General features: G+C 43.5%; 1 protein-coding gene across 1 annotated transcript in view; it reads right to left on the bottom strand.

Annotated features, from left to right (window-relative positions):
- Positions 1 to 841: 841 nt before the first annotated feature.
- The window catches only part of zranb1a (zinc finger, RAN-binding domain containing 1a), a 31,338-nt gene continuing 21,178 nt past the window's right edge, over positions 842 to 11,001 (bottom strand). The window contains exons 8-11 of the mRNA XM_079493189.1: positions 9,949 to 10,069; positions 7,903 to 8,032; positions 4,512 to 4,741; positions 842 to 2,480 (exon numbers count right to left, since the gene is read on the bottom strand). Of these exons, the coding sequence (XP_079349315.1) occupies positions 2,262 to 2,480; positions 4,512 to 4,741; positions 7,903 to 8,032; positions 9,949 to 10,069 (700 nt within the window). The 3' untranslated portion in view covers positions 842 to 2,261. The remainder of the gene's footprint in view (positions 2,481 to 4,511; positions 4,742 to 7,902; positions 8,033 to 9,948; positions 10,070 to 11,001) is intronic.

The following is an 11,001-nucleotide window of genomic DNA, read 5'->3' as shown; positions in this document are numbered from 1 at the left end:
CTGGTGTGTGTGGTCCTGCTGATTGACCTGAGCAGGACATGATGGACATCCATCCATGGGAAGGTCAGAAGCAGTTTAATAAGAGAAAAGGTGAGGAGACAGCAGCCATGGCGTCGCATTCTCCACAGCTGTATGTGACAAGCCACTCTGGAGGTGATCAAGGAACACACCTGCAACCCATCGGCCACACTCAAGGGATACAGGTTCAGTGGGCACCTCAATGTTAAATGAACAGTTTCTTTCTCCTAAATGTTAAAAAAACAATATAAGATTTGAGACCAGCTCAGTGTCTTTGTGGTTAGAGTGTCCGCCCTAAGACTGGGAGGTCAGGCTTTGATCCCTGCAGGTTGGATCATGCCAAAGATAATTAAAAAAAAAAGAAAATGGTGATTGGCACCTACCCTTAATATAATTGACCCTTCGATTTCTTGTTTTTCCAAAATGACTGGATATAACAGGTTTTGTAGAAATGTTAGGCTTCAATATTATACAGTATGTATTTGGCCCCTCACTTATAAAATAAATGTAAATTGTAACATAAAATGTAAAATACAAAACAATATATATATTTTTAAAGGGTGACAAGTCAGGTGCCCACTGTTCCGGTCATCCCATCTACTGCAAGACAGGCTGCGTCTTCAATGAACGACTAAATCAATGGTAATAGACGGTTTAACACGGTCTAAAACCCAGACAGAGTGAGACGATTTATATTTTCACGCAAAAATCTGTTGTTCATGGCAGCCCCGCAGTACATTACATTTACAATACATCATTGCACAATGACAGACAAATCCATTGCAAACAGCACCAGAGAAATAAATGCAACGCACACAAGGGGGACCTAGAGTGAGTCAATTTTAATGTTAATGCACTCCATTGAGGGGATGAGTGTTTGGTGCCCTTCAAACCACCTTCATAACCCACTCACGCTTCATTTATACTTCGACCGTGGCGCGCACCCAAAATAACAGATCTACAAGCTCACGGTTCATCTCACGAAGTATAAATAAAGCTTCAAAACACCCAAATGAGGTAACTAAATCACACAAAAATAGGTCAGTAAACTTGTACAGTACAGTTCTTCTTCCTCATTTGAGTATCTTTGCAGCAATGACAATAAAGAATCTTCGAGATTGAATCAAACAAGAACACAATAAAAGGGGGGGGGGGGAAAGGGGCAGAATATAAGGTGGATGCTTCTGCACATCAACTCTCCTAAACCAATAAATATGATGCAACCACAACAAGTTTGTTTGCGCAGAGGGGCTTCCAAAACAAAAAGGGGGATTTACAATCAGGAAAATAGATGCTCTTTAAACCCCGATAGACATGAGGGATTAATGCTCTCTTGGCTTTAAGCAAAGAATTCTCAGGCAACTGTCTAAATACATTTTTAGTGCAGTTTCGGGTTTCTTAAATATAATTTCCTATAGACTAGTACTTTTCTCTGGTCGAGTATTGCAAGATGACCACTTCAAAAGAGGGGGGGGTAGGGGTGAAAGTATCAGTTTCTTTTCCATGATGCTGGTATACACAATCTTTTTTTTTTCTTACAGGACACATGCGTCATTACAGGTTTGAGATCTACAATTTGAAAGGGAAAAAAGGGGAAAACAAAAACCTTATCAAAGGATAAATCAGCTTAGAATCATTTTATACTAGGGGTGTAACGATATAGCAACTGCATCGAAAAATCTAATTTCAAGAATCGAAGTTTATCGAGTTGTAAACGGCAACATATCGTATGAAATTCAAATATTTCGAAGCAGTTACTATATCCTTACACCCCTAGTAAACACGGTACTTTCTTTCTGTAGTATACTTCAAGATCAAGGAGTTTCTTCCATGTCCGTGTGAAGTTTTTGTAGTTGTTCTGACTTTGGGAGGAACCAGAGAGCTCCTTCACATCACGTGCCGCTCCTCCTCGGTCTTCAGTGCTTTGTGTCTGAGACACCAGTCAGTCGGCAGAGTCTGTCGGAGGAGGTGGAGGTGTTTGAGAGGAGCGCCCCGCGCATCAGGCCTGGTCTCGGTCTCTCACGCCCGACTTGCACTTTGTTGTGCCGCTAGTGTCACGTACTGAAGACGGCAATCTACAAGCTCACTCGTGGCATTTAGTGAGCTCGTTGTGAGCTTGCAGACCACCATTTTCAGCAAGTGATACAACGTACGACAGAGCATAAACGACCCTCCAGTGTCCATGGGCACAGTTTCCGGAGCTACCAACTCTTTTCCCCTCACCGCCCGCCCTCCTCGCTCGCTCACTCGTCTTCATCGTCCTCCTCTTCCTCGCCGTCGGAGAGGGAGGTGCAGGGGCGGATCTGCCGGTACCCGTCCAGCCACTTCTCCACCATCTGGGTGACCAGGGGGTGGTTGCGGCGACGCGAGCTCTTCTGCATGGCGGCCAGCATGCCTCCGTCCGTCACGCAGCAGTCCAGCCATTCCCTTAGTAGCTTCTCCTGCTGCTCCTCGTTCCCCATCTGAGTCACACATTAGAAGAACATTGATTTAAGGTTCTTCGACTCCGTAAACAAACTCAACACTAACCTAAAATATTGGCTGAACTTAACACCTTGGTAGTAGAATCCTCTGCCCTCCCCACCCCACCTTTCTCTGTAAATACACCGTATGATGCCACCGAGTTAGATTCCAATATTATGTGCATTACTGATTCAGAGAGTACTGTGTTATCTTTTTAGCATAACCTTTGACAGTACTATACCTGTACTGTCTTCAAACGTGAAAATACGATACTTTTGTCAAGCAATGTAGCATACTCTACTCAACATCGGTTGTTTTATAGACTTTAGAGTAGGGATGTGTAAATGTGTCAAAAATGAAAATTTATTAGCATAATTCAATATCAATTGATCACCATAGCAACCCCAGCCTAGGCCTGATTAGGTAAATTCCCAACACCTGCTAAATCCTCCAAACATGTATCTTGATTGGAATCAATCTCCACTCACACTCCGCATGCAGCTACACAGACACATCCCTGGCACACTTTGGTAGGCCTATAGCCCTGTCCTGTTAGGATGACAATATTGCCTTTCCAACAGATTTTCATTTTTTCCCCGATTATTCATTTTCATAATCGATTTCGGGTCCTATTAACGATAATCGATTAATCGGACCCATCCCTACTTTAGAGTAGGATGTTCTGCATGACGTGATGTAGAAGTTTCAGATCCGTTCTAGTGCAAAATGCAAATGGTCTGTGTGTGTGTGTGTGTGCATGTGTGTGTGTGAGAAAGTTAATAGAGAGTCTAGACCGCTCTGAGCACTAAACAAACAATAGAAACCAGGCTTTCCATAGGTATTGTGTTTCCACAATTGTGATGCAAGGTTTACATACATATGGACACGGACAACCAAAAGCCGGTGTTTCGCCCATTGTGGTTAGTAGGACATGTTTGTTACTACAGCATGCAGAACGATTGCGTCATTTGCAGCCAGGTTTTCCTAATCCATTCAATGTGACATCTTAATCGTACAGTCAATTCGACCTGAGATTGGATATCCACACAATAATGATTTTTTTTTTTAGCACCACCGATATAGCAACACAATATTTTTTCAGAAAAGTATTAGCATTTAGAAGACACTTAGCATTTAGAATCGGGCCTCAGGTCCTAAATGACTCTTCCCTGAACTCTTCAACGGCATCACTGCATGTGGAGCTGACAGGTACTTTATCTGCTTTCAATACTTTCCCACAAATGATATGGACTGCACTGGAAGCAGAGTGACAAAGGGCTACCCCTTACCCCAAAACTTATTTGCCATTTTTTACAATAGTGAAAATAAGCTGATCTACATCGACACGTGGTGTGCTTGTAGATCGGTTATTTCAAGCATTTTAAAATGCTTTTTAAAATAAGGGGTAAGGCGGCGTGCAAGGTAGGTCCCACAGGCTCATTCCCAATTTTCTGGGGAAATTGAGAGGGGACTGCATTGAAGCAGGTCATCTATGATTTTTAGGAGGCCAGCGGTATGGTCTACTCTAAAACAGATCATATACCACTGCGGTTACTCATGTTTATTTTGCTTACGTTTATGAAAACCACACACACAATAGTACAATATCCCAAATCACAGACAATATCCAGTCTAATCATGATATGGATATAATAAGATGCTAGGGATGTCCCGATCACGTTTTTTGGCTCCCGATCCGATCAGGACAATCCTAGTATTCTGTATTATGCACATGCACATTTCCATTAACATAGTAGTGTTTTCTGTAACTATCAAATGAGGGGAAATAAAATCTGGTCTCAGTTTCGACTCGGTCTCGACTCTGACTATACCCCTCCCACACTTGGCCTTGGCCTTGACCTTGACCGGGACTCAACCCCCCCCCCCCCCCCTGCTCTTGACATGGACTCCCTTTAGGACGGTGGACTCGACTACAACACCAGTGGTTTCCATTCCTGATGTTTTCCGTGGTCGGCGTAGACGTGGCTTTAAGGGGCTTGACGTCGATCAAGCTCTACTGTTCCCCTTACCTCTTGCGCGGACAGGAAGTGGACGTGCAGCAGCTTCCTCTCGCTGTCCACCAGCGGCAGGAAGGTGACCGTGACGTCGTCGTCCGTGTTGAGGTTGGCGCCCGCGCCGCGATTGTCGTAGCCGTCGTTCTCCATGGCGACCAGGGCCGAGAAGTGGCCCCGCGTGTAGCCCAGGGCGATGGGGCTCTTCCAGCAGAAACTCTGCTCCCATAACAGAGGCAGGTACACACCTAGAAACACACACACATGTTGACTATATTCAGCGCAACACCGGATCGCAACCAAACGTAAAATTACTTTTAGTTGGATATCCACTAGTCCCTCCCTGACATTTTAGTCTAGTTTTTATTTGTTGATGAAATGGTCATTATATTTAGTCTTAGTCGTCATATCTTAGGTTTCGTCTGTCATACAAGGTAGTCGTGACCACACACACACACACACACACACACACACACACACACACACACACACACACACACACACACACACACACACACACACACACACACACACACACACACACACACACACACACACACACACACACACACACACACACACACACACACACACACACACGTCCAGCTGGGGACCATTGCAACAAAAGCCTGAGTCTCTTGACACTCAAGCGCTCCCCCATAGGGAAATGTGGCCCTGCTGTTCCAGAGTCAGATTACAACACAGCGTGTGAGTTCTGCTCTGTGGCCCTGCTGTTCCAGAGTCAGATTACAACACAGCGTGTGAGTTCTGCTCGGGGCGAAGCTCCGTCTTAGTATTGGACTGGGCACCAACAGTGGCTGCTCTCCAGGCCCGGGCCCAGAACAACTGGCCCATTGTGAGCTCTGAGGAGTGAGAGAGAGAGCAGCCTCTGTGCTCCCCGGTGCAGCCTAGTGCCCTGCTTTTTTCATCACTACCCCCAACCCCCCCATCTTCTCCTCCTCTAGTCAACTTGGCCATTGCCGGCATAGAGACTTAAGCCATTTAGGCCTGACGTCGAAATAAAAAAAGTCTTCTGAAAGAATATATATTCAAAGATTTGTGCCTCATTTTCACGATATTTCAAAAATAGCAGACCTACAGGCTCGTAGCGCGCCACTCGGTGGCGCGCTATGAGCTTGTAGATCTGCTATTTTTCAATAGCTAAAGTATAACATAATGCTTAAAACACCAAAAGGGGTTCCCGCCCAGAATTGGTTAAATGTACGTCTTAGACGACACTGCACTGGCCGGTGGATTCATTTCATACGTCAATGTCGCCGCCATATTTGGCAGGGGAATCTGACCATAACTCCACAATAATAAAGAATTATGCCTGGCCGTATCGCAACATTGCAACCTTTATTTCTACTCCACTACATCTCTTAAACTTTAGTTACTCGTTGCCCTGTACATTTGGATTATTATTACAAAACATACATTAACCACTTCAACCCTATATACAATTCGGCCAATTGAAAATCGGCCGATCTACAAGCACACAATGTGACTCATTGTCAGCTTGTAGATCTGCCATGTTCAAAAGATTTTTTATACTGTGCATGTGAAAACACAATGAGCACTTTTACTTGGTACTTTCACTACATTGTGATGCCAATACTTTTGTACTTTCACTAAGTATATTTTGAATTTGAATTTCTACATTGCAGTAATGATACTTTTACTTAACCCATTTTGGGCGGGAACCCCTTTTGGTGTTAGCATTATGTTATGCTTTAGCTATTGAAAAATAGCAGATCTACAAGCTCATAGCGCGCCACCGAGTGGCGCGCTATGAGCTTGTAGGTCTGCTATTTTAAAAAAATCGAAGAACGACAGAAAACTGTCAGGATGTAGAAGACATTTTTAGAATCTGATCTCTGGTCAAAGTAAGAAACGCAGAGTACTTTTTCCACCACTACAAACGAGGCATCTACGTTGGATGTTGGTTCACATGTCTATCCATGTATGGATGCCAGCACCAAGCCCAGCCTTCCTGCTGCAGGGCTGCTAGTCAGTCACCAGACAAACCACTGGCCAATTAGCCTGCAATGCAGACTGGAGCCAACAACTCCAACTCTGTGGCACACGCACACACTCACACACAGTCTGGTCGTCATTACGGCTTGCTGCTTTATGGCCTGTATTGCAGTCTGCCGTTGACTTGAACGCTGTTGTGTAAATGAGTTAATCTGTGAGAATGCTTCATCAAACTTGGGTTTTAGTGAATGTGATAGAATGGATAACAATTATACACACAGTTTAAATTCTTACATATTCTTTTGCATATTTGTAACTCTGAGAAGGCGCACATGCACGGTCCGTTTGCGTCCGTTTGCTCCCTCTCGGGCTCCCTTTTCCACCGGGGTCGAACCGGTTCGGTTCCACTGTGTTTCCACTGAAAATTAACCCATTTTGGGCGGGAACCCCTTTTGGTGTTTTAAACATTATGTTATAATTTAGCTATTGAAAAATAGCAGATCTACAAGCTCATAGCGTGAAAATATTTATTTCAGAAAACTGGAGGATTTAGAAGATATTTTTTAAATTTCGGTCAGGCCTAAATGGGATAATTGGTTCAGAACTCTAAAAGTTGGTTCGGAACTGGAACCAAAGAATGGCTGCCGGTTCCGTGAAAGCATCAAGGTTCCAAGAATCTACAACGGAACCATTCTTTTGGTGGAAAAGGGGCCTCAGAGTTAAACGAACACAGAAGATTTTACCGTGTAGTTTTGTAGATTAATATAGGTTACGACTTCTCCGTGGGATTATTCTGCATCTCCAGAGACAGATATACTACAGGCTATTGGCAGGAATCACTGTTCAGCACAAAAAATAAAAATACACCGCAGACCACATCTGATATGATCGAGGGCCTCGTTCATGCTACGGGTCCAGGTGGATCCAGTTAAAACCCCATTTAGAAATTCAATAATAGAGTTAATGCTTTTCCCAGGTCTGCAGAGTTGCTTATGGTTGTCAAACATCGTTCTCAAATACATAACTGCAAGCTAAACGGCTCTTGTGCATGTTAAATGACCAGTGGTTGAGAGTCACAAAGTACATTTACTCAAGTACTGTACTATTACTTTACCCGAGTATTTCAATTTACTACTGATACTTTATACTTCTACTCCACTGCATCTCAAAGTAAGTAAGTCAATTTAGAGAGTACCTTTCACAGACTATAACAAAAAAATAAAGAATAAAATAAAGAAAAAACACCCCTTTTACTACACTAACATTATTATTTGACAGCTTTAGTTACTAGTTACTTTGCATAGGTAGTTTGTTAACGCAAAGTATACATATACGTACATACATAAGGTTAAATATGGGTGGTCCTTTGAATAAAATAAATAAACCTGAATGCTTCTTCCATCACAAGTGAAGCCAGACATCGGCGGCTCACCTTGAAAACGAGTGTAGCCTAGCGTTTCCCCGCGGAAACTCTTGTAGTATTTCACTCCGTAGACTATGATGGGTCTGCGAAGGATGTGTGCAAGGACGAAGATGTGGGTCTGCTCCAGGCTGGCCCCGGGCTGTGGGGAAAAAAACCCCATCCCAAACAGGATGGTTGGATTGTTAACAGAGTCCGATTCAGAGTCTGAACAGTTTTCTGTTTCAGTGGTGCTCAAACCTTTCAAGGACCCCGAAAAACCTCCCCAAAATAACAGATCTACAAGCTCACAGTAGTAACGCAATACACAACGTGAGCTTGTAAATCTGCTTTTTTTGAATAGCCCTGCCAAAGAATTTTGGTTAAAATCTAAACACAGATGCTTTCCCAGATTTAATGGGTGAACACAATTGATGGTATAGGTTTTGAGGGGCGCTAACCCCTCTTATGCCAAGCTTTGACCTGATGCCCTGAAGAGTCCACTTGAGACCTAAACATGTTGGCATGTTTTACCTGTTCAATTATGATCTAGCGGTTTTAACCTTTTGAAGAGTTTCATTATAGGTGCTTTCCTCCTTTTGGATCAAAGAGCATCTTCTACGCCTTTGTCTTCACTAATCTTTTATTTTTTCTTTATTTTTTGTACAATTTTTATCCCACGATTTATTTCATCACAGTGTCAATTATCTAATGTAATCCTAGGCGCTACACTCTCTTCAGCCAATCTGGGGAGAGCAACGGACTGACCCCATGTTTCCTTCTATGCATGAGTGCAATAACTGCAATTAGCCGCTTCTTTTCACCTTTTCAACACAAGTTTTCCCGGATGGACGTAGCGTGCGGAAGGAACACGTTATTCCAACCAGTTCCTTTCCCCTCCATCAGGTGCCCCGGCTGGCCAGGGGGAGGCAGTATAGTCTTCACTAGTCTTACAACACCGTAGCCATCCCCTTTTTTGAAAAATGTTGAATGGAGGTGTCTGTCTACACTACATTATGTGTTCACCCGCCACCTCAATTTTCCGGGTTCTCTCAACTGTGCCATGCCACATAAAGCAACAAATGCTGGAACAGAATAACCTTTCAAGCGTACTGCACAGCTCAAGATAAACATAAATAATTCTTTGAGGGACTTCAAAGTCGCCGGCGTACGCGAGGAACATGAAGGGGTTGGATCGGCCATCCCGTCCCCGGGATCACATCTCTCCTTGGCAGCCGAGGGCTGTCATAGCTTTGTAGGGTTTTGTTTATACTGCTTATAGTGCTTTGCACCATCTAAATGCCTGTAAATCCCTGGGTCACATGCTGGGAAAGGAGCACTGCATCAGCAGGCCTTGCCACTAGGCCAGACGAGCCGTCAGGCTGCAGCTCTACATCTTAAGAGGATCTAGCTTGATGATCACTTCTGTCCTCTCCTCCGGGAACAGTGGTTACCAAACCTTTTCACGACAAGGACCCCCAACTGAACAATTATTTGCCAGCGGACAAAACACGTCGTTTCGAGCTTGTGGATCTGCTAATTGTGATACTTTTGCGTGACACCGTAGTACGATCAAGTAGTAGGGCATTGTTCATTTACGAAAAAACACCAAAAGTTGAAATATGGAGAGAAGAGGTTTCTGCCCGACATCAACGAAATGCCTTCTAAATCTTAAGTGTTCTGAAAAACGTATGTTGCGATATATAGACATAGAGCTACAATTTAAAATGACACAGATGCTTTCCCTGTATGACGGCTTGAATGGCTCCCACAGGGATTTCCAGTGTTCCACCTACAATAATTGCATAATTTCCTCAGAGATCCAAGTCCCCATTATGTTCCCATCATCGCCCTCACAAGCCCCGGGGCGAGAAGATCACACTCACCCCCACCACCGACACATTGTCCCTTTCCTGGAACTATTGAAAAATAGCAGATCTACAAGCTCATAGCGCGCCACCGAGTGGCGCGCTACGAGCTTGTAGGTCTGCTATTTTTGAAAAATCGTAAAAATGCGTCATAAATCTTTGAATATATATTCTTTCAGAACAACGTATTGGAAGAGAGCTCCATGGTTACCTGGCTGGCCAGGGAGAGGATGAAGGTCCAGTCCTCCTGCCACTGCTCCTCTCTCAGGGAGAAGTGCAGGCCGAAGCTCTGCGAGTACCACGACTCCCACTCCTTCCAGCGCGTGTAGAACCTACAGGGAACACACATTTCACTCGACCATTAATTGTCACTCAAATGATTGCGATTGATCATTTCATTGGCCGTCTCTGTTATGTCGCGTTATGTCTGTTATGTCGTCAGAACTTTGGAACATTATGAATAAAATGTACTTTTCTGTATGGCTTCGTAAACAAAAAGGTGCACTGGGTAGATATGACAAATAACTATAAATAAATGTATACTTAAAGACGTAGGGTTTTTCACACTTTTAGAGCATATCCGTGGTCATCATGTGGGCATACCTAACAATCTATGCCAAAACAATGGGAACATTTCCATTTTTGTGTATTTTTATATCAAAAGTCCATAAAAAGACAATTTTAATTACTTCCTTTGAACGAAAACGTGTCGAGGCCTGCATGAATAAAAATGTGTCTTGATTTCATTCACCTGGTTTATTCCCATCGCTGTGTGTCCTTCAAACACAGCTGATTTTGATTACAGAAATGTTTTTATCATAATAATTCAAGATGACATCCCAGACAGTGTATTACTCGTTTTAATCTTAATCAGCAGGCTAAAATATGTATCTGAAAACATTATAGGGATAGAAATAAGCCACAAGCTTTTCTGCCCGTCTGTCTGTGACTTGTAAACAAACAAACTCCATGTGTCGTGCATGTAGCAGAGCTATGTCCCATAGCTTGAGGGATACGACGCTCTGATTAGTTAATAGTTCAGAAACCGTCCGTTTCAGAGTGAAACTTCAAAGTAAAACTTCAAAATAAAATGCCCCAGAAAGCCATTACATGTACACACGAAGATTAGCCCTCGTTTACAGAGTACCTGGATCTACTGTATTTGACTGCGTGTGCATGGCACGCATGCAAATGCATGGGGATTGGACCTGCAAGCAAATGTTCTAAACGTTACAGCATGACAACAAACAGCATGGCATTGGTG

This window comes from Electrona antarctica, assembly GCF_951216825.1.
Source record: "Electrona antarctica genome assembly, chromosome: 22".
NCBI lineage: Eukaryota > Metazoa > Chordata > Actinopteri > Myctophiformes > Myctophidae > Electrona > Electrona antarctica.
Note: the sequence above shows the minus strand (reverse complement) of the source record. Positions and strands in the feature narration are given on the sequence as shown.